The sequence below is a fragment of the Ranitomeya variabilis genome, chromosome 1 (genome assembly GCF_051348905.1).
Source record: "Ranitomeya variabilis isolate aRanVar5 chromosome 1, aRanVar5.hap1, whole genome shotgun sequence".
NCBI classification, from domain to species: Eukaryota; Metazoa; Chordata; class Amphibia; order Anura; family Dendrobatidae; genus Ranitomeya; species Ranitomeya variabilis.
In genome coordinates, this window is record NC_135232.1 from 730,833,364 (window position 1) to 730,858,105 (window position 24,742).

The 24,742-nt window shown below is 43.9% G+C and overlaps 1 protein-coding gene across 1 annotated transcript in view; it reads left to right on the forward strand.

Moving 5' to 3' along the window:
* The first annotated feature begins 2,166 nt into the window (after window positions 1–2,166).
* Window positions 2,167–24,742, forward strand: part of TUNAR (transmembrane neural differentiation associated intracellular calcium regulator) — a 53,156-nt gene continuing 30,580 nt past the window's right edge. The window contains exon 1 of the mRNA XM_077250107.1: window positions 2,167–2,640. Coding sequence (XP_077106222.1) covers window positions 2,602–2,640 — 39 coding nt within the window. The 5' untranslated portion in view covers window positions 2,167–2,601. The remainder of the gene's footprint in view (window positions 2,641–24,742) is intronic.

The following is a 24,742-nucleotide window of genomic DNA, read 5'->3' on the forward strand; positions in this document are numbered from 1 at the left end:
GAAAATGCAGGAAAACAGTTGATTTTCTTTCAACTGGAAGGATGACAGATCTGTGAATGCTGAATGGATCTTTCACATCTCCCCTCGAAGAAGTAGAATATGGAGCTTCATTGGGAGATCTGTGGGAAAACGCGGCGTCAAGCAGAGAAAGATATCAGAACCACAAACCACTCTGTGTACTAAACATTTCCACTCTACAAAGTGCTAGGACGAAGGAATTCCTCCTTGTGTGAAGGGATGGAGTCACTTATATAATATCTACTGCCTTTTGTCAGAAACTTCTCCTTTATTTCCCCAGAGTTATGGGAACCTCAAAAGAAGTTTCAAATGTTGCTGAAAACTTTTGGAAACATTTTCAGTAATTGGGTTGATGGTTGATCTAAGCAAACCGATTCACAAGATCCTGATCCAGGGATCATATCAGAGATCTGACAGGAGCCCTGCAAAATACCACCTGCCTGCCGGCCTCTGGGGCACCTGTACTGATTTGCAGACATGGCGCGATATTGACTTTGTGGCTTTATGCAGAAGAGGGATGTTGGCAGGTAGGAGGCGGTGTGCAGGGCTCCTGTCTGGGGGCCACAGATTACTGCCATCGTCACTGGATCAGGGTCATGCAAGTTGACTGACTCATCTCTTTTTGGCGGCAAATTAAAGCATTTTTTAGAACACATACCCAAATTGATACAAAAAAATGTAATTAACTTTTCATATTATTCCGTTTGTTTAAGTTTGTATCTAAGTATTTTTTTCTTTTAGGTGGCTCCAAAATGTTAATCAGCGCCTGTTCACACACACATACTGCAGGACAGTGGTGACATCCTATATATCCACAGTGATCCATCAGATGCACAGTGACACGGATGATTTATATGGAAGGATTTACAGAACTTCATGTTCACACGAACAACATAGAATAGGAGGTAAATGTATGATCAGGGGTCCGAGCAATGGAGAACAGGGGTCCTTTGCATGCCATGTGAATAGGGCATAGACACCACTTCATCCACTTCTTGATCGCTCAGTCACGTACATTAAAATGGGTGCTCTCTGTATGGTGGTGGGGGAGCGTTATACCATCACTTACATAGAGCGGTGGTGACATGTACACTATTGCTGCATTTACATGGTGTACTCAGGAGCTCTAATCTTGGGGTACCAGTGTTCGCCCCCATCTGACCATTCAATTATGGCATACCATGTAATCAGCGGCCATGTCAGAAGTCTGGAGCAGCCGATAAGAAGTTGGCAAGAACGGCCTCCTACCTACCAGCGCCTCTACCGATTAGTGCTGTGGGTATGAAGCCACAATAATGATGTTGCGCCAGATCTGCAAATCAGTACTAGTGCCACCAACAGGTAGGTGGCATTTTGCAGGGCTCCAGCCCAGTGACAATGGATCGCTGACGTGATCCCTGGTTTAGGATCTTGTGAATCGATTCATTCAGCTCAACCACCAATCCCATTACACAAATTTATAATGACATTTACAACTTTTTTGAGGTCCCATAACCCTGGCAAAGTGATGGAGAAGGTTCTCACTACAGGCAAGAGACATTTGTAGGGTTAATATATAAGTGACTCTGATCCTTCACATAAAGAGGAATTTCCTGTCCGACCACTTCATTGTATGAATCCTCCAGAAAGGTGTTTGGACTTAGTGGCTTCTGGTTTTGAAGTTCCTGCCATGTTCTCTTGGTTATGTTCTTCCCAATGTGATCCCCAATTGATGACATTTGGCCAATCTCCATGCGCAAATGAATCTTAATAACAATTTTTTTTTGTGGTGCGTCAGCCTGTAATACAGCTGTACGGGGGACGAGAGATCCCACTAAAGATCATTCGGTCTCACAATGTATCATTGCTCCCTGCAAATGGAACTGAATGAGTGCAGATCGATTTGGTACATCAATGATCATTGCTTATTGTGGTAGATTTTCGTATGAAGACCTTGAGCTTCTCATTCCCTGATATCAGACCCAATAGATGAGAGAAGGAACCTTAATGACAAGTACTAAGAAAGTAAGACGCCGAGCATGTGCTGCTACAGTGAAAGGGTTAGTGAAGCAGGAGGGGTGTACTGGGATTCCCAGTGACGGGAGGGAGGGAGAGGAGAAGATATAGCTATTGAATATTGCTTCTTAAATCCTTAGTACCACACACATCTCCTAAGCTGCTCTTCTCCCTGACTGACACACAGACCCCACAACCCAACAGCCTGGAGGGAAGTTGCTCCTTGGTGAACTTCTTATCTGATATTCTTGGCTTTTTCTTCTATTCTGAAGGATTCAAGCTGATCCAGAATGAAGTGTGGATCCAGAAGAAGTTACTGTGGCGTGAGAAGGAAAAGTCTTATGTGATTGAGCAGATCACCTCCAGCTTTACATCCAGTCACCAGCTAAGACTTGCAATGTGACATCTTGTGATATTGTCTTCTCGGAGATACTTTGGAAGAGCTGATACATTGACCATGGAAATTACTCTCTGGTTTTGTCTTCTGGTCATACAAGAAAGCTGAGACAGACCGATGAGTAGGACAATTGGGTCACTTTCTGGCATCGCATCTCCTTGGACAAGCATGGGCACCCCACTGCCAGCTGTATGCTCGGGGCTGCACCCCACATCTTGATGCTGTGCAGGGTAAGAACCTATTATATAACATGGCAGCAAATACCAGAAGGTTTTCACATCCCACTTGGTGGAGCACGTCTAGAGAAGCTCCCAAGTTTTCAGGTTCTTGAGGTCTCCAGTTTCAGGGAATTTCTGGGCTCCCACCAAATGGAAAGCTTCTGATAGCAGGTAGCTCTGGTGGTGTGGAGGCTACAGCGGGGTGGAAGGGTGGAAGATGAGTGAGTGGGAAAGTTTCAAATATAGTATCATCATCATCATCATCATCATCAACGCTGCATCTCAACAGAAGACTATAGTAACAGGTGTGTTACACCAATGTGCGTTGCTTACATTTATGGCATAAAATTAAGTAATTTGTTTTGAGATAAAAATAGGAGGACCCATCAGCTACCAATGTGAACAAATAAATTAGCTCTACACTCAAATTATATTCTAAATTTAAAAATAATTGAAAAAAAAAGTAAAAAAAATCTAAAAGCTAAATAATTTGGTTAAAGTTAACTATAAAAATATTTAGAAAAAAATTATAAAATAAATGTTACCAAAAAATGTTTTTGTGCCATTTTTCAACTTTTTTAGGGGGAAATATATAAATATATATATACATATTTTAATATTTTTATTTATTTGTTTATTTTCTTCTGCCGATCCCCCAGCAAAAAAATAAACAAAACCTTTTGAACTTCTAACTACCCATTCAGTAGTCTGGACTCCTTCTTCCCAGTGTTTGCTCATTTATCATCATTCCGCTAGATTCACTGACATCTCTTTGCTTTTGCTGCAATATTTATTAATAATAATAATAATAATAATGTAATATTTGGATATTTGTGTTGCATTATATTTTTAAATATTTTTATTTTATGTTAGAGAAGAGAAAAAGACATAACATAACAACTAATGTAAAATGGAATGAAATTTATGCAGAAATGTTTGTCTAACCCTTATTCTGCGGGGGTGATATTTCCATCATTGTTATTTTCAGTGCCCCCCATTTTCTGGCATTAGCTATTGCTCCGATGTTGCCTTGATTAGTAAGTAGCAGTAAGTGATTTCCCAAGACGGAGATAGAAACACATCAGGCCGGTACCCAGATTTTCAGTCTCCTAGCAACAGCGTAGAAGACGTGAGACCCAGCAAAAAAGTGCGAATGTGGCACAAGTGAGGAAACGTCCCTCTCATGTTTCAGCTGCACTTTTCATGGATCAAATTTTTCCCTGCTCTTTTCTACATGTGAAGCCCCCCTCTTCCCGGCTTAGAATGGAATATTCCACTAAAAATATCCAGGTGGAGTTAACCCTTTCAGACTGATGCTGAATATTATCCCAAAAGCGTCGGCAGACGGCAATAACAAGAAGAAAAGTCCAGGTGATACCTCAGCAGCCCAGTGATAACTGCAGACATCGCTGTATACTCGTGTTCGGCTTTAGTCGATGTTTTCCCTCTTTCTACATTATGTAAAGTTCCAGATATTAGAAAGAGATGGAGGAAAATTCAGTCTCTCGCAACAATGTGACAAACAAAGGAGACAGTTTTGCTGACTACAAATAAAATAATTGAAAACGTGCACAAAGATAACAATAATAATAATTAATAACATACACACACTAGCAGACATTTATACACACACATGCAGATATACACTCACCGGCCACTTTATTAGGTACACCATGCTAGTAACGGGTTGGACCCCCTTTTGCCTTCAGAACTGCCTCAATTCTTCGTGGCATAGATTCAACAAGGTGCTGGAAGCATTCCTCAGAGATTTTGGTCCATATTGACATGATGGCATCACACAGTTGCCGCAGATTTGTCGGCTGCACATCCCAAAGATGCTCCATACAAGGCAGGATGGATCCATGCTTTCATGTTGTTTACGCCAAATTCTGACCCTACCATCCGAATGTCGCAGCAGAAATCGAGACTCATCAGACCAAGCAACGTTTTTCCAATCTTCTACTGTCCAATTTCGATGAGCTTGTACAAATTGTAGCCTCAGTTTCCTGTTCTTAGCTGAAAGGAGTGGTACCCGGTGTGGTCTTCTGCTGCTGTAGCCCATCTGCCTCAAAGTTCGACGCACTGTGCGTTCAGAGATGCTCTTAGGCCTACCTTGGTTGTAACGGGTGGCGATTTGAGTCACTGTTGCCTTTCTATCAGCTCGAACCAGTCTGCCCATTCTCCTCTGACCTCTGGCATCAACAAGGCATTTCCGCCCACAGAACTGCCGCTCACTGGATTTTTTTTCTTTTTCGGACCATTCTCTGTAAACCCTAGAGATGGTTGTGCGTGAAAATCCCAGTAGATCAGCGGTTTCTGAAATACTCAGACCAGCCCTTCTGGCACCAACAACCATGCCACGTTCAAAGGCACTCAAATCACCTTTCTTCCCCATACTGATGCTCGGTTTGAACTGCAGGAGATTGTCTTGACCATGTCTACATGCCTAAATGCACTGAGTTGCCGCCATGTGATTGGCTGATTAGAAATTAAGTGTTAACAAGAAGTTGGACAGGTGTACCTAATAAAGTGGCCAGTGAGTGTATATACATATACACACATTTATATACACACATATAGTTATTACTAGATGGTGGCCCGATTCTAACGCATCGGGTATTCTAGAATATGTATGTATGTATATAGCAGCCACATAGTATATAGCACAGCCCACGTAACACAGACAGCCACGTAGTATATAGGAGCCACGTACTATATAGCAGCCACGTAGTATATAACACAGACACATAGTATATAGCACAGCCCACGTAATATATAGCACAGCCCATGCAGTATATAACACAGCCCATGCAGTATACTACACAGCCCACGCAGTATATAACACAGCCCACGTAGTATATAACACAGCCCACGCAGTATATAACACTGCCCACGTAGTATATAACACAGCCCACGCAGTATATAACACTGCCCACGTAGTATATAACACAGCCCACGTAGTATATAACACAGCCCATGCAGTATATAACACTGCCCATGTACTATATAACACAGCCCATGCAGTATATAACACTGCCCACGTAGTATATAACACAGCCCACGTAGTATATAACACAGCCCACGCAGTATATAACACTGCCCATGTAGTATATAACACAGCCCACGCAGTATATTACACAGCCCACGCAGTATATAACACAGCCCACATAGTATATAGTAGCCACGCAGTATATAACACAGCCCAAGTACTATATAACAGTGTGGGCTGTTGTGAACTCTATTTTTGGGCTCCCTCTAGTGGTCACAAGCGGTACTGTGTAGTGTTGTCTTTCTGCAGGTTGGCTTTATCAGCTGGTTCGTTATCCTTGGTTGGTTTCCTATTTAGCCCACCTGGATACTCAGTTCCTTGCCTGCTATCAATGTATTCAGTGCTCTTCAGATTCCTGGTGACTACCTTGCTCCCAGTCTCTCCAAGACAAGCTAAGTTTTTGTTTGTTCAGTTTCTGATTATCAGCGTTCATCATGTTTTTTGTCCAGCTTGTTAAAATGTGATTTCTTACTTGCTGGTTGCTCTAGGGGACTGAGTTTCTCCCCTCACACCGTTAGTTGGTGTGGGGGTTCTTGAAATCTCAGTGTGGATATTTTGTAAGGGTTTTTTGCTGACCGCATAGACCCCTTTTCTATTTTCTGCTATCTAGAATTAGTGGGCCTCTTTTGCTGAATCTGCTTTCACCCCTGTGTATGTGCCTTCCTCTTACCTCACCGTTATTATCTGTTGGGGGCTTCTATATCTTTGGGGATTATTTCTCTGGAGGCAAGAGAGGTCTTTCTTTCTCTCTAGGGGTAGTTAGTTCCTCAGGCTGGCTCGAGACGTCTAGGATTTTAGACACATTCACCGGCTGCCTCTAGTGTGGTTGGATAGGTTCAGTTTTGCGGTCAGTCCAGTTTTCCACCTCCCTAGAGCTTGTCCTATGTTTAGTCACCTTGCTGGAGTAATTGTGATCCTCAACCACTAAGGATCATAACAGTGGGCACCATATCCCTGTTAAAAAAAAGAATTTAAATAAAAAATACCGTAGTTATATACTCACCCTCCGGCATGTACTGAACATGTCCCGATGCGTGCAATGCTGCCGCCAGCTTCCGTTCCCAGTGATGCATTGCGAAATTACCCAGATAACTTAGCGGTCTCGCAAGACCGCTAAGTCATCTGGGTAATTTCACAATGCATCACTGGGAACAGAAGCTGGCGGCAGCATCACGCACATCGGTGGACAACGGAAGGTGAGAATAGCATGATTTATTATTTTTTTTATTATTTTTAACATTAGATCTTTTAACTATTGATGCTGCATAGGCAGCATCAATAGTAATAAGTTGGTCACACAGGGTTAATAAGCAGCGTTAACGAAGTGCGTTACCCGCGGCATAACGCGATCCGTTAACGTTGCCATTAACCCTGTGTGAGCGCTGACTGGAGGGGAGTATGGAGCGGGCACTGACTGGATGGAAGTAGGGAGGGACTAATTTGCGGCGGGACTGTGCCTGTCACTGATTGGTCGCGACGCGGGATTTCCGTTACAGACAGACAGACGGAAGTACCCCTTAGACGATTATATAGATAGATACATATTCATATATACACAGATATATACATGCACACATACTGTATACACACTTATAGGCATTTATACATGTACGTACAATATTATACGCACACGTTTAGACATCTGCAGAGGCATACATCTGCAGAGGCTCTATATTACATGTGCACACACACTTACAGGCAATATATATCTACACATATGCACCTCTATACACACATATACATACATTTATTGACATTTATACATGCGCTCAGGAGTAAAATGTATGTAGAAAAGCCGCGGAGACACCATCACGTGTTTCTCAACGCAAGCAATGAATAGCCAGGTCTTTCACCGGGAAGGAACAACCACGGGAAAGGCAGCATCCAATAAAGGAAAACCACCTATGCAAAAACATGGTATCCATCCACAGACAGCTGTTTCAGGGTATTTGCCCCTCATCAGTGTGGAGTAGGAAACTGGCTATTAGGAGCAGTGCCTGGTGAAAAGACTATAAACAGAAGGGTGAATGACCTCGGGGAGATCAAAACATCCAACACCGCGGAGACACCATCACGTGTTTCTCAACGCAGTGATCCAGAACACTGCCCCCGTCCCTAAAGGGAAATATGCAAATGCATGTAGAAAAGCTGCGGAGACACCATCACGTGTTTCTCAACGCAAGCAATGAATAGCTAGGTCTTTCACCGGGAAGGAACAACCAGGGGAAGGGCTGCATCCAATACAGGAAAACCACCTATGCCAAAACATAGTATCCATCCACAGACAGCTGTTTCGGGGTATTTGCCCCTCATCAGTGTGGAGTAGGAAACTGGCTATTAGGAGCAGTGCCTGGTGAAAAGACTATAAACAGAAGGGTGAATGACCTCGGGGAGATCAAAACATCCAACACCGCGGAGACACCATCACGTGTTTCCCAACGCAGTGATCCAGAACACTGCCCTCATCCCTAAAGGGAAATATTCAAATGCATGTAGAAAAGCTGCGGAGACACCATCATGTGCCCTTCCCCGCGGTGTTGGATGTTTTGTTTTGGCATAGGTGGTTTTCCTTTATTGGATGCTGCCCTTCCCGTGGTTGTTCCTTCCCGGTGAAAGACCTGGCTATTCATTGCTTGCGTTGAGAAACACGTCTCCGCGGCTTTTCTACATGCATTTGCATATTTCCCTTTAGGGATGGGGGGCAGTGTTCTGGATCACTGCGTTGAGAAACACGTGATGGTGTCTCCGCGGTGTTGGATGTTTTGATCTCCCCGAGGTCATTCACCCTTATATTTACAGGAGTAAAATGTGACACATTCAGCTGTAACAGAAGCAGTTTGTTCCTACACAATAATGAGGGTCTGCAGAAGCTGGTACAGACGGTGGAGGGTCCTGCAGGTTTGGGACTGCATTTCAGCAAATGGAGTTGGGGATTTGGTCCAGATTAATGGTGTCCACAATTCTGAGAAATCCAGGAGACACTGACCCATCATGTAACATCATTGGGAGGCATCTGATTGGCTCCAGATTTATTCTACAGCCGGACAACAACCCCAAACATCTAGCCAATGTCATTAAAAACAAGGAGTCCTGGAAGTGCTGATCCGACCCCACGGATCCCTGATCTCCCATTATCCCATCTGTCTGGGATCGCATGAAGAGACAGGAGGATCCACAGAAGCCTCAGCCTGTGTGAAGGATACAGTTCTCCAAGATGTTTGGTACAACCTCCTCGCGTGATCCTCCATAATCTGTGTACAAGTGACGAGAACAAGTGATGGAGGTGGCAGGCGGTCACTAGATACTGATGATGGAAGCTACAGGCAGTCACCAGATACTGATGATGGAGGTGAGGAGCAGTCACCAGATACTGATGATGGAGGCGACGGACGTTCACCAGATACTAATGATGGAGTTGACAGGCAGCCACGAGATGCTGATGGTGGAGGTGACAGGCAGTCACCAAACACTGATGATGGAGACCATGGCCAGGTCACCAGATACTGATGATGGAAGTAACGGGCAATCAACAGATACTAATTGTGAAGAATATTGAAGGTATAATTTCATGCCAATCGTTTGTATCCTATGTGGCATGGGATTGTAATACCCCTTTCAGTGTGCAGCTAGCTCAGCAGGGGAGTTAAGCCTCAAAGGCTATAAGTGACAGATCTTACACCTTCTGTCAGCTCAGACCAGAGCAAAAGCCTTGCTTGCCTTGTGGATCCACTGCTTTGTTGAGTCAGCTATGATTTCATAAGGAGAATATGGACTTACCGTATGTTCTGGCCACATACCGGTTATATTTCCAAGATCCCCAGAACATGGCTTATGGCCGCCTGAGTCTTGACCCATTCTAGCACCCAGGGGTATGAAGATACAAAGAACAGCCAGTAGAAATCAGATAGCAAACCTGTGTTTGGTCTTAGCGCATAGCAATGGCCAGGCTGGATCCGATGGCTCCATAAATGTAGCCCTAGGACTGTCCAGAAAGGAGTTGTGAACTTATGATCTTTCAATGGTTTTGGAATTTGCAGCCGCAGAGGCAAGTTGGTGGAATTTAGGTTCAGCTCAGAGGGCAGGAGGGGAATAAAGACTAATGCACGTCCATGTGGTCCCTCTCTCTGTGATGTTTGCGGTCCACTTTGACAGTGGGTGCTGTGTTGAGTAGCATGCTGTGAAGATCCTAGGAGCCAGCTCGCAGCTCATGGCCTCTTGCGGCACAGAGAACCCATGATCTAACATCACCCAGTAATTGACATACTGTGTATTCTGCTGATATCTTTTGTCCTACCACTATCTGTGTTTGCATATCTGACCATTGTATACGTGTAACCATCGTGTATTGTCTAGTGTGCCTTTAAGGTGATTAAATATATAATTCAACCTTGGGCTGCTCTTTTATTTCGATCCACAAATCCATACGTCTGTTTCTCAGTTTAACTTCCCGAGCTACCGGGGTTGGTTTCTGGCCCAATATAATGCCGTTAATGGACCAGGCTTATATCTGACAAAAAACTGGTGGCAGTCCATCGTGCTGGCCACTTTCTGTTTCACAGGTGCTAGTGAAAGAGGCCTCTCAGCCTGTTAGGGTTGTGAGTGAGTGTGGTGCCACGTCAGTGACTGTGTGGACATCCTCTCACTCTCCGTGTCTCCCTGGACCTGTGTGGACAGGAGGAGTCTGTGTAAAACTGTGCCAAGCTGACTTTACATGTCCCCAGAGGGTGCGGAGCATCAAGTTGGTGCAAGTGAGGACAGCGTACCACGTGATCTCACTGACATAATAGTGACATCAAGTGGGGTGGCGAGGTGCGGGTTTATCACATTTGGTGGCAGCGGAGGGATTTTTTGTGATTTTTCTGGTATCATCCTTCACAAGTGGTGGCAATGGTAGGATCTGTGTGATCTCTCTGGTGTCATCCTCCACTCTGATGCTGGAGGCAACAGGCGGTCACCAGATCCTGATGGAGGAGGTGACGGGCAGTCCTCAGATACTGATGATGGAGGTGATGTGCAATCACCAGATACTAATGATGGAGGCCTCAGGCTGTCACCAGGTACTAATGATGGAGGTGACAGGTGGTCACCAGATGGTGATGATGGAAGTGACAGGCAGTCTCCAGGTACTGATGATAGAGGCAATAGGCCGTCATGAGATGCTGATGATGGAGATGATGGGCAGTCATCAGATACTGAAGATGGAGGTGACAGATGGTCACCAGATACTGAAGACAAAGGTGATGAGCAATCGCCAGATACTGATGATGGAGTCCACAGGCAGTCACCAGATACTAGTGATGGAGGTAATGGGCAGTCACCTGATGCTGTTGATGGAGGTCGACGGGCAGTCACCTGATACTAATGAGAATCATATTTTGCTTTTTTTGCTTGTGAATTTTGGTTGAACAAAAAATTGTAAAACAAACAAGCTAATGAAAATGGCCTGGCCAAAAATGATGATTCCCTAGAAAAGATCAACAATAATTTGACCATAGGGACATAGGTGTGTTCTGTAATTAGCATCAGAGGTGTCTACAAACTTGTAATCAGTCAGTCTGACTATTTATAGGGTGAAAAGTGTTCATTGTGCTGTTTGTTATCATGGTGTGCACCACAATAAACCTGGACCAAAGAAAGCTGAGGAGAGAGTTGTTTCAGGAGATTATAGAGACACATAGACAAACATGTTAAAGAAAAAGCCTATAAGACGTCTTCTCCCAGCCGGAGGTTCAGGTTACTATAGTTACACATATTATTCAGAAGTGTTAGGTTTATGGGACGGTAGTCAAGCTCTCTGTACATGGCCACAAGAGGAAAACTGATGAGAAATTGAAGAGAAGGATAATATGAATGGCAGCTAAGACGAGCCCAGAACAACTTCCAAAGAGATCAAAGGTGAACTCCAACGTGAAGGTCCATCAGTGTTAAATCACACCATCCGTCACTGTCTTGGCCGATGTCGACTTCATGGAAGATGACCGAGGAGGAAACCACTGCGAACAGTAAATTCAGGGCTGCCACTAGGAATTTCAGGCCTCATACTGGCAAAATTTTCGGGACCCCCTTGAGACTCCACCCAGGCTCCACCCCATAGTATAATGCAGCGTCCCCATAGGGATATAATGCACTCCATAGTATAATGGAGCATCCCTATAGGCACATGCATCCTCTTCTCGTCCCCCCCCCCCCATAGTAGTATAGTATGCCCCATACCACGGCTTTAAAAAAAAAAAAAAAAAAAGATTTTACCTACCTGGCTGAGCTCCTGCGGTGTGTCCTCGGACCGCCTCTCCGATTTGGCTGAAGCGCAGTGACGTCATACGTCGGCGACATGTGCGCTGACGTCAGCTGCTGACCTGTGATTGGCTGGAGGCTGTTAACTGTTACTGTGCAGAAGGAATCTCCTGCATGGTAACAGATTTTAACTGATCATGCGTCGGAGGACGCGCGGTCAGTTACTGCCGCTCGGGCCCAGTGAGCAGAACAGAGGGGGCCTCTCATCATCGGGCCCCATACACCAGTAAGGGCAGTAATGCCCTGATGGCGACCCTGAGTAAATCATAAAGAGCCAGACAGGAATTTGCCAAAATGCATATTGACAAGCCACAAGAATCTGGGGAAATGTCTTGTGGACGGAGGAGACAAAACTGGAGCTTTTTGGCGTCACATCAGCTCTATGTTCACATACACAAAAATAATACAAAGAAAAGAACATTGTACCTGCTGCCACACATGGAGGGACTTAGGGATGTTGTGAGGCTACTCTGCTGCATCTAACACAGGGGGTCTTGTATCTGTGCACGGTAAAATGAAATCTCAAGACTTTCAAGGCATTATGGAGCCAAATGTGCCGCCCATTGTCAGGAAGCTCGGTCTGATCGCAGGTCATGGCTACTCCAACAAGATAATAAACCAAAACAGCTAAAACAATCCAAGAACATACAAGAGCAAAGCATCGGACTCTTCTGAAGAAGCTTCTATGGCCCAGATCTATATCCTGCAGATAATCTGTGGAAGGAGCTGAGACCTGTAGTGCGGAGAAGATGCCTCCATGCCTAAGACACAAGGAGTCATCTGGTCATGAGGACCTGACAAAATACCTGTGGATGGGGCAGAAGTGTCAGTGAGAGGCACAGAAATCGTCTGCGATTGCTTCACAAAATATTAAGTTAAGGAACCATCATTTTTGTCCAGGAGCGGCAGTAGATTGTCTTTATTATTTTCACACACCCACATATAAACAGATGTAATTTTGAAGAATACATTTGAGAATCTGAAAGCATGGCGGCTTTGAATAAAGCGATGTTACCACAATCTACAACTGGCAGTAAGACACCACTGATAACAAATATGTACATCATTGATCTTGATGGGTATTTGTGACTTATACTATGGTTATGTTGCATCATATATTATACACATAGGGGTGAGTGTTACTGGCCCTGCATTCAGGCCTTTTTTAAATGGTTTTATTCTGTGTTTGTCTTTTTGAGGTGTAAATAAAATTGGTTGATTTTTTTGTACTATTTATGGGTGTGCATACCATTATTGGTTTAGTCTTTTCTCTTTTTTGCTTTTCCAAGTTTATCTCACAGACTAGGTTTTTGCACCCTGCTTCATTATTGACACAGGGGTGCACCCCTTATATTTATATTTAATGATAACAAATATGGGGCTTCTGTGTCTCCTGTATAATGACAGCAGTGGTCACACATGCAATCATAGCTCCATTTAAGCTGTGGACATGGGACACCCCCATTCTCATGGTGACGGGAGCCCTAGCACTGTAGTGGGATTACCAGTGATCAGAAACTTAGTACTTCCCCCATCTCACTCTACTCCTCCACCAGACCTATCCATCAATGTCAATGGCTGCTCACTTTCCGCAGTCCCACATGTTTGGTGCCTCGGGGTGATCCTTGACTCTGCCCTCTCTTTCAAGCCTTATGTCCAAGCCCTTGCCTCCTGCTGCAGACTCAAACTCAAAAATATTTCCCGGATCCGCGCTTTCCTTGACCACGAAACTACAAAAACACTAGTGGACGCTCTTATCATCTCCCACCTTGAGTAAAAGCTCACCGACACAAAAAGAGGACTTAAAAATCCTCCAGAAAATTGAAAAAAGCAGGGATGGTTACCTGCTGAAGCCTCCAAACAAATGCACCAGCAGGGCGCATCGGACCCGATTAATGATGGCAAAAAACAGGTGCAAAAAATACCGATGAAACAACCACTTTCAATCCAGTGTTGGCTGTTTGGCATTAGTGCACAGAAAGATAAGCGATAATAGTCTGTATGTGGCATTGTTCACACAGGCAATGCAGAGCATCTGGTCTACAGCCTATTACTAATGCACATACAGGCGGGCCGCCCAGTGCTACAAAATGCATGCTGTGTGAATAGAGGCCTACAGTTTACAGAGCCATCTTGGTCCAACTGCGCCCTGCAAGATAAAGTACAAAAATAACACATATCAATGTATGTAAGGTATTAGTTTACACTGTGTTCCAAATTATTATGCAAATTGGATTTAAGTGTCATAAAGATTTAATTGTTTTGTTTTTCAAATAAACTCTTGGATGGTGTTGTGTCTCAGGGCTCAATAGATCACTGAAATCAATCTTAAACACATGTGATAATTTGTTTTCCAGGGGATTCTAATGAAAGGAAAACTACTTAAAAATGATGTTCCACATTATTAAGCAGGTCACAGTTTTCAATTAACATGGGAAAGAAAAAGGATCTCTCTGCTGCTGAAAAGCATCAAATAGTGCAATGCCTTGGTGAAGGGATGAAAACATTAGAAATTTCCTGAAAACTTAAGCGTGATCATCGTACTGTTAAGAGATTTGTGGCTGTATCTGAGCACAAATGTGTTTGTGCTGATAAAGGCATAATGAGGAAGATTTCTGCCAGGCAAGTTCATCGGATTAAGAGAGCAGCTGCTAAAAAGCCATTACAAAGCAGCAAACAGATATTTGAAGCTGCTGGTGCCTCTGGAGTCCCTCGAACCTCAAGGTGTAGGCTCCTTCAAAGGCTTGCTGTGGTAAATAAACCTACTATTCGGCCACCCTTAAACAGTGTTCACAAGCAGAAATGGTTGTATTGGGTCCACACATACAAGAAGACTAATTTCCAAACAGTCTTTTTTACTTATAAGTGTTGAGCAACCATGGATGGTCCAGATGGATGGAGTAGTGGATGGTTGGTGGATGGCCACCATGTCCCAACAAGGCTGCAACGTCAGCAAGGAGGTGGAGGAGTCATGTTTTGGGCCAGAATCATGGAGAAACAGCTGGTGGGGCCCTTTAAGGTTCCTGAAGGTGTGAAAATGACCTCTGCAAAGTATATAGAGTTTCTGACTGACAACTTTCCTCCATGGTATAAAAAGCAGAAATGTGCCTTCAGGAGCAAAATCATCTTCATGCTGACAATGCACCATCTCATGCTGCAAAGAATACCACTGAGTCATTGGCTGCTATGGGCATAAAAGGAGATAAACTCGTGGTGTGGCCACTATCTTCCTCTGACCTCAACCCTATGGAGAACCTTTGGAGTATCATAAAGCAAAAGATCTATGAGGGTGGGAGGCAGTTCACATCAAAACAGCAGCTCTGGGAGGCTATTCGAACTTCATGCAAAGAAATACAAGCAGAAACTCTCCAAAAACTCACAAGTTCAATGGATGCAAGAATTGTGAAGGTGATATCAAAGATGGGTTCCTATGTTATCATGTAACTTGGCTATTAGGATGTTTTGGCGTTAAAGAGCTTTTTTGTTCAGTGAATGTGACCTCCTAATGCTGCAAATTCCACAAATGAGCATTTTCAGTTCTTTAAAACATATCAAATGTTTAGAAATTCTACTATGCCTAATAATTTGGAACAGTGCATTTTTAGTTTTTATTCATTTTGGAGATTATACTGTTATCATTGGGAGGTTTTTTCAATAAAATTTGATGTATACTCTAATGGGTGATTACTTTTATTAGACTGACTGTCATTTGCACCAACCATTTAGGAAAATCCGATAAAAATGTAATTTGCATAATAATTTGGAACATAGTGTATATTGGGGCCTCAATACGTAAGCCGGCAACCCGCGTCAAGGGTCCTTACATTTTGCGGGTCCTACGCTAAATATTGAGTAAAAGCTCACAGACACAGGTAACCATCTCTGCTTTTTTCTCTGTGATTTTTTTTATCATCTCCCACCTTGACTACTGCCACCTCCTACTCTCTGGGCTCCCCTCTAGCACTCTGGCACCCCTCCAATCCATCCTACGCTCTGCTGCCCGATTAATCCACCTGTCTCCCCGTTATTCCCCAGCCTCCCCTCTCTGCCAAGCCCTTCACTGGCTTCCTATTGTCCAGATGCTCCAGGTCAAAACCCTAACTGTGACATACAAAGCCATTCACAACCTGACTCCTCCATAAATCTGTGATATGGTCTCCCAGTATTTACCTACATGCAACCTTCGATCCTCTCAAGATCTCCTTCTCTACTCCCCTCTCATCTCTTCTTCCCACAACCGCATACAAGACTTCTCCTGTGCTTCCCCCATACTCTGGAACTCTCTACCCCAACACATCAGACCCTCGCCTACCACAGAAACCTTAAAAAAGAACCTGAAGACCCACCTCTTCCGACAAGCCTATAGCCTGCAGTGATCCTCAGTCTACTGAACCACCTCACAATCAGCTCTATCCTCACCTACTGTATCCTCACCCATCCCCTGAAGACTGTGAGCCCTCGCAGGCAGGGTCCTTTCTCCTCCTGTACTTGTGTGTGTCTTCTTTTTTGCTCATGTTTATTGTACTTGTCTATAATTGCCCCTTTTCACATGTAAATCGCCATGGAATAAATGGCGCTATAAAAATGTCTAATTATAATAATGAATAATAAATACTTATCTGTCGACCCCTAAAAATGACACTCCATTAAGTCACAATGTGCATATTATAGTATATAGTATTATAGTATATATTAGCACTGTAGTAGTACTAGTAGTAGTGATACATTTAGTATATATTAGCACCCTAGTAGTATTAATAGACGTAAAACATTTAGTATATATTAGCACTGCAGTAGTATTAGTAGTGGTACATTTAGTATATATTAGAACTGTAAAAGTAGTAGTAGTAATGATACATTTAGTATACAGTAGTACTGTAGTAATATTAGTAGTAGTCATACATTTAGTATATATTAGCACTGTATGAGTACTTGTAGTAGAGATACATTTAGTATATATTAGCACTTAAGTAGAATTAGTAGTAGTGATACATTTAGTATATATTAGCACTGCAGTAGTATTAGTGGTGGTGATACTTTTAGCATATATTAGCTCTCTAGTAGTGCTAATAGTAGTGATACATTTAGTACATATTAGCAGTGTAGTAGTATTAGCAGTTGAGATAAATTTAGTTTATATTAGCACTTTAGTAATATTATCAGTAGAGATACATTTAGTATATATTAGCACTGTAGCAGTATTAGTAGTAGTGATACTTTAAGTATATATTAGCACTGTAGTAGTATTAATAGCAGTGATATATTTAGTATATATTAGCACTGTAGTAGTATTAGTAGTAGAGAGAGATACATTTAGTATATATTAGCACCGTAGTAGTATTAGTTATATATTTTGTATATATTAGCACTGTAATAGTATTAGTAGTAGTTATACATTTAGTATATATTAGCACTGTAGTAGTATTAGTAGCTGTTATACATTTAGTATATATTAGCACTGTAGTAGTATTAGTATTAGTTATACATTTAGTATATATTAGCACTGTAGTAGTATTAGTAGCTGTTATACACTTAGTATATATTAGCACTAGTGTTGAGCGATACCGTCCGATACTTGAAAGTATCGGTATCGGAAAGTATCGGCCGATACCGGCAAAGTATCGGATCCAATCCGATACCGATACCCGATACCAATACAAGTCAATGGGACTCAAGTATCGGACGGTATTCCTGATGGTTCCCAGGGTCTGAAGGAGAGGAAACTCTCCTTCAGGCCCTGGGAACCATATTAATGTGTAAAAGAAAGAATTAAAATAAAAAATATTGCTATACTCACCTCTCCGAGGGAACCGGCAGCGTTGTTTGCTTAAAATTTGCGCTTTTCTTTCCTTACGTGAAGTCCCGGCTTTGTGATTGGTTGCGTCGCAGTCACATGGGCGACGCAACCAATCACAGCAAGCCGTGACGTAATTTCAGGTCCTTAAGGATTTTAAAATTACGTCCCGGCTTTGTGATTGGTTGCGTCGCAGTCACATGGGCGACGCAACCAATCACAGCAAGCCGTGACATAATTTCAGGCCCTTAAGGATTTTAAAATTACGTCCCGGCTTTGTGATTGGTTGCGTCGCAGTCACATGGGCGACGCAACCAATCACAAGCCGTGACGTCACGGGAGGCTGGACACGCGCGCATTTTAAAATGCGCGCTTGTCCAGCCTCCCGTGACGTCCCGGCTTGTGATTGGTTGCGTCGCGGTCAACCAATCACAAGCCGGGAGGCTGGACACGCGCGCATTTTAAAATGCGCGCTTGTCCAGCCTCCCGTGACGTCCCGGCTTGTGATTGGTTGCGTCGCGGTCAACCAATCACAAGCCGGGAGGCTGGACACGCGCGCCAATCACAAGCCGGGACGTCACGGGAGGCTGGACAAGCGCGCATTTTAAAATGCGCGCGTGTCCAGCCTCCCGGCTTGTGATTGGTTGACCGCGACGCAACCAATCACAAGCCAGGACGTCACGGGAGGCTGGACAAGCGCGCATTTTAAAATGCGCGCGTGTCCAGCCTCCCGTGACGTCACGGCTTGTGATTGGTTGCGTCGCCCATGTGACTGCGACGCAACCAATCACAAAGCCGGGACGTAATTTTAAAATCCTTAAGGGCCTGAAATTACGTCACGGCTTGCTGTGATTGGTTGCGTCGCCCATGTGACTGCGACGCAACCAATCACAAAGCCGGGACGTAATTTTAAAATCCTTAAGGACCTGAAATTACGTCACGGCTTGCTGTGATTGGTTGCGTCGCCCATGTGACTGCGACGCAACCAATCACAAGCCGGGACTTCACGTAAAGGAAAGAAAAGCGCGAATTTTAAACAAAGAACGCTGCCGCTTCCCTCGGTAAGGTGCAGGCTGCGTCGGAGAGGTGAGTATAGCAATATTTTTTATTTTAATTCTCTCTTTTACACATTTTTACATTAATGTTGTTTCGATACCGATACCCGATACCACAAAAGTATCGGATCTCGGTATCGGAATTCCGATACCCGCAAGTATTGGCCGATACCCGATACTTGCGGTATCGGAATGCTCAACACTAATTAGCACTGTAGTAGTATTTGTAGTAGAGATACCTTAAGATAAAAATAATCAACTTTATTAATATACAGTACATTAAAACCATGAAACCATCAGGTGCAGGTGGAAAGACAAAACAAATAAAAAAGTACTACACATTAACCCCTTAACGACCGCCGATACGCCTTTTAACGGCAGCCGCTAAGGGTACTTAAACCACAGCGCCGTTAATTAACGGCGCTGTGGAAAAAGTGAATAGCGCCCCCCAGAGTCGGATTTTCTCTGGAGTCTCGGTTACCGGGGGTAGCCGAGACCCCAGAGAACATGATTCGGGGGTTTTTTACCGACCCCCGAGTTGCGATCGCCGGTAATTAACCATTTACCGGCGATCGCAAAAAAAACCCAAAAACGCGATTTCCCATTTAATTTCTCTGTCCTCCGATGTGATCGCACATCAGAGGACAGAGAAGTGGGGTCCCCGGTCGCCCCCGATGCCCCCCCGATACTCACCTGTCTCCCCCGGTGCTCCTCGTGGCTCCCCATTGGCGCCGCCATCTTAAAAATGGCGGGCGCACGCGCAGTGCGCCCGCCGGCCGGCACCTGGGAGATCTTTGGGGTCTCGGCTGCTGGGGGTAGCCGAGACCCCAAAGAACATGATCGGGGTCGGTTTTTACCGACCCCTGTTTTGAGATCGCCGGTAATTAACTGTTTACCGGCGACCGCAAAAAAAAAAAAAGTGATGTGTAATTCTCTGTCCTCTGATGTGATCGCACATCAGAAGACAGAGAAATAGGGGGATTCGGGGACCCTATCATACTTACCGGTGTCCCTGGGTCCTCCTGTGTCTTCTCCTGCCGGCCGGCTTCTTCCTATAGAAAGAAAATGGCGGGCGCATGCGCAGTGCGCCCGCTCTCTGCTGCCATCTGTCGGCCGGCAGGAGAGAAGAGTTGGGGCTAAAATTAGGGTTAGGGTTAGGGCTAGGGTTAGGGTTAGGGCTAGGGTTAGGGTTAGGGTTAGGGCTAGGGTTAGGGTTAGGGTTAGGGCTAGGGCTAGGGTTAGGGTTAGGGCTAGGGTTAGGGTTAGGGTTGGGGCTAAATTTAGGGTTAGGGTTGGAGCTAAATTTAGGGTTAGGGTTGGGGCTAAATTTAGGGTTAGGGCTGGGGCTAAATTTAGGGTTAGGGTTAGGGTTGGGGCTAAAGTTAGGGCTATAGTTAGAGTTGGGGCTAAAGTTAGGACTAGGGTTGCGGCTAAAGTTAGGGTTAGGGTTGGGATTAGGGTTTGGATTAGGGTTGGCATTAGGGTTACGTTTGGGATTACGGTTAGGTTTGGGATTAGGGTTAGGGGTAGGGTTGGGATTAGGGGTGTATTGGGATTAGGGTTAGGTTTGAGGTTAGGGTTGAGATTAGGATTAGGGGTGTGTTGGATTTAGGGTTCTGATTAGGGTTATGGTTGTTTTGAGGTTAGGGTTGCGATTATCCTTAGGGTTGTGATTAGGATTATGGATCGGGTTGGCATTAGGGTTAGGCCTCTTTCACACTTCAGTCTTTTGGCGTCAGTCTGAAACCGCCATTTTCATCAAATAGCGGATCCGCCATTTTTTTTGGCGGTTCCGCTATTTTCCCATAGGCATGCATTAGCGACGGATTGTGGCGGATGGTCGTCCGTTCCATCCGCCATGTGACGGAGCCGTCGAGATTTGGCGGACGTCATCTAGACATTGACGGCCATTGTAACGTTTTTTGTCTGCGCCGAAATGGCGGTTCGCGACGGATCCGTCGCGTTCGTCATTCCATAGAATGGCCGCCTATGGGCGACGGATCCGTTGTTACCGTCATTTCGGCGGATCCGTCGCCCCAATCCGCTTTTTCAATTGCGCATGCTCCAAAAAGTAGATACTGTTCCCAGACAACCCTCAAGTAACGGATCCGTCAAAAAAACGGATCCGTTAATACCGTTTTCTCAACAATTGTGACGGATCCGTCACTATGTCGGAGCTGACTGATGCCAAACAACTGAAGTGTGAAAGAAGCCTTAGGGGTGTGTTGGGGTTAGGGTTGGAGTTAGATTTGGGGGGTTTCCACTGTTTAGGTTCATCAGGGGGTCTCTAAACGCCACAGCCAATTTTGCGCTCAAAAAGTCAAATGGTGCTCCCTCCCTTCCGAGCTCTGCCGTGCACCCAAACAGTGGTTTACCCCCACATATGGGGCATCAGTGTACTCGGGATAAATTGGACAACTTTTGGGGTCCAATTTCTCCTGTTACCCTTGTGAAAATAAAAACTTGGGGGCTAAAAAAAATTTTTTGTGGAAAAAAAATATATTTTTTATTTTCACAACTCTGCATTATAAACATCTGTGAAGCACTTGGGCATTCAAAGTTCTCACCACACATCTAGATAAGTTCCTTGGGGGCTCTAGTTTCCAAAATGGGGTCACTTGTGGGGGGTTTCTACTGTTTAGGTACATCAGGGTCTCTGCAAACGCAACATAATGCCCACAGACCATTCTATCAAAGTCCGCATTCCAAAATGGGGTTCCTTCCCTTCCGAGCTCTGCCATGCGCTCAAACAGTGGTCCCCACCACACATGGGGTATCAGTGTACTCAGCACAAATTGGACAACTTTTGGGGTCCAATTTCTCTTGTTACCCTTGTCAAAATAAAAATTTGGGGGCTCAAAAATCTTTTTTGTGGAAAAAAATTTTTATTTTTATTTTCACGACTCTGCATTATAAACTTCTGTGAAGCACTTGGGCATTCAAAGTTCTCACCACACATCTAGATAAGTTCCCTGGGGGGTCTAGTTTCCAAAATGCAAAATGGGGTCACTTGTGGGGGGTTTCTACTGTTTAGGCACATCAGGGGCTCTGCAAATGCAACATAACGCCCGCAGACCATTCTATCAAAGTCTGCATTCCAAAACGGCGCTCCTTCCCTTCCGAGCTCTGCCGTGCACCCAAACAGTGGTCCCCCCCCACACATGGGGTATCAGTGTACTCAGGACAAATTGGACAACAACTCTTGGGGTCTAATTTCTTTTGTTCCCTTGTGAAAATCAAAACTTGGGGGCTAAAAAATCTTTTTTGTGGAAAAAAAATATTTTTTTATTTTCACGACTCTGCATTATAAACTTCTGTGAAGCAGATGGGCATTCAAAGTTCTCACCACACATCTAGATAAGTTCCTTGGGGGGTCTAGTTTCCAAAATGGGGTCACTTGTGGGGGGTTTCTACTGTTTAGGTACATCAAGGGCTCTGAAAATGCAACATAACGCCCGCAGACCATTCTATCAAAGTCTGCATTCCAAAACGGCGCTCCTTCCCTTCCGAGCTCTGCCATGCGCCCAAACAGTGGTTTACCCCAACATATGCCTACTCAGCATAAATTGCACAATACATTTTGGGGTCCAATTTCTCCTGTTACCCTTGAGAAAATAAAAAATTGCAGGCTAAAAAAATCATTTTTGAGGAAAAAAAAAGGATTTTTTATTTTCACGGCTCTACTTTATAAATTTCTGTGAAGAACTTGGGGGTTTAAAGTGCTCACCGCACATCTAGATAAGTTCCATAAGTGGTCTAGTTTCCAAAATGGGGTCACTTGTGGGGGGTTTCTACTGTTTAGGCACATCAGGGGCTCTCCAAACGTGACATGGTGTCCAATCTCATTTCCAGCCAATTCTACATTGAAAAAGTAAAACGGCACTCATTCTCTTCCAAGCTCTGCGATGCGCCCAAACAGTGGTTTACCCCCACATATGGGGTATCATCACACTCAGGAGAAATTGCACAACTTTTGTGGTCTAATTTCTCCTGTTACCCTTGTCAAAATAAAAATTTGGGGGCAAAAAGATCATTTTTGAAAAAAAAAAGCGACTTTTTATTTTCACGGCTCTACGCTATAACCTTCCGTGAAGCACCTGGGGGTTTAAAGTGCTCACCACACATCTAGATAAGTTCCTTAAGGGGTCTAGTTTCCAAAATGGTGTCACTTGTGGGGGGATTCCACTGTTTAGGCACATCAGGGGCTCTCCAAACGCGACATGGCGTCCGATCTCAATTCCAGCCAATTCTACATTGAAAAAGTAAAACGGCACTCCTTCTCTTCCAAGCTCTGCAGTGCGCCCAAACAGTGGTTTACCCCCACATATGGGGTATCGATGTACTCAGGAGAAATTGCACAACAACTTTTGTGGTCTAATTTCTCCTGTTACCCTTGTGAAAATAAATATTTTGGGGCAAAAAGATCATTTTTGTAGAAAAAATGCGATTTTTTATTTTCACGGCTCTACGTTATAAACTTCTGAGAAGCACCTGGGGGTTTAAAGTGCTCACCACACATCTAGTTAAGTTCCTTAAGGGGTCTAGTTTCCAAAATGGGGTCACTTGTGGGGGGCTTCTACTGTTTAGGCACATCAGGGGCTCTCCAAATGCGACATGGCGTCCAATCTCAATTCCAGCCAATTCTACATTGAAAAAGTAAAACGGCACTCCTTCTCTTCCAAGCTCTGCGGTGCGCCCAAACAGTGGTTTACCCCCACATATGGGGTATCAACATACTCAGGAGAAATTGCACAACAACTTTTGTGGTCTAATTTCTCCTGTTACCCTTGTGAAAATAAGAATTTGTGGGCGAAAATATCATTTTTGTGTAAACAAATGCGATTTTTTATTTTCACGGCTCTACTTTATAAACTTCTGTGAAGCACTTGGGGGCTCAAAGTGTTCACCACACATCTAGTTAAGTTCCTTAAGGGGTCTAGTTTCCAAAATGGGGTCACTTGTGGGGGTTTCCACTGTTTAGGCACATCAGGGGCTCTCTAAACGTGACATGGCATCCGATCTCAATTCCAGCCAATTCTGCATTGAAAAAGTCAAACGGCGCTCCTTCTCTTCCAAGCTCTGCGGTGCACCCAAACAGTGGTTTACCCCCACATATGGGGTATCGGCGTATTCAGGAGAAATTGCACAACAACATTTATGGTTAAATTTCTGTTTTTACACTTGTGAAAATAAAAAAAAATGGTTCTGAAGCAAAATGTTTGCAAAAAAAAGTTAAATGTTCATTTTTGCCTTTCCACATTGTTTCAGTTCCTGTGAAGCACGTAAAGGGTTAATAAACTTCTTGAATGCGGTTTTGAGCACCTTGAGGGGTGCAGTTTTTAGAATGGTGTCACACATGGTTATTTTCTATCATATTGACCCCTCAAAATGACTTCAAATGTGATGTGGTCCCTAAAAAAAAAATGGTGTTGTAAAAATGAGAAATTGCTGGTCAACTTTTAACCCTTATAACTCCCTAACAAAAAAAAATTTTGGTTCCAAAATTGTGCTGATGTAAAGTAGACATGTGGGAAATATTATTTATTAACTATTTTTTGTGACATATCTCTCTGATTTAAGGGCATAAAAATCCAAATTTTGAAAATTGCAAGTAATATCGAAGAAATGTTACCACTAACATGAAGTACAATATGTCACGAAAAAACAATCTCAGAATCAGCAGGATCCGATAAAGCGTTCCAGAGTTATAACCTCATAAAGTGACAGTGGTCAGAATTGTAAAAATTGGCCTGGTCATTAAGTACCAAATTGGCTCTGTCACTAAGGGGTTAAATAATTTCAATAGGGGGGTACTAAATAAACACACAAAATGGCTCTGCCCTGTGATGCTGCTCTTCATTCTGCCCCAGGGATATTAGACCACCCAAAAGGGGAGGGAAATGCTGATGTCAGCAGTTACTG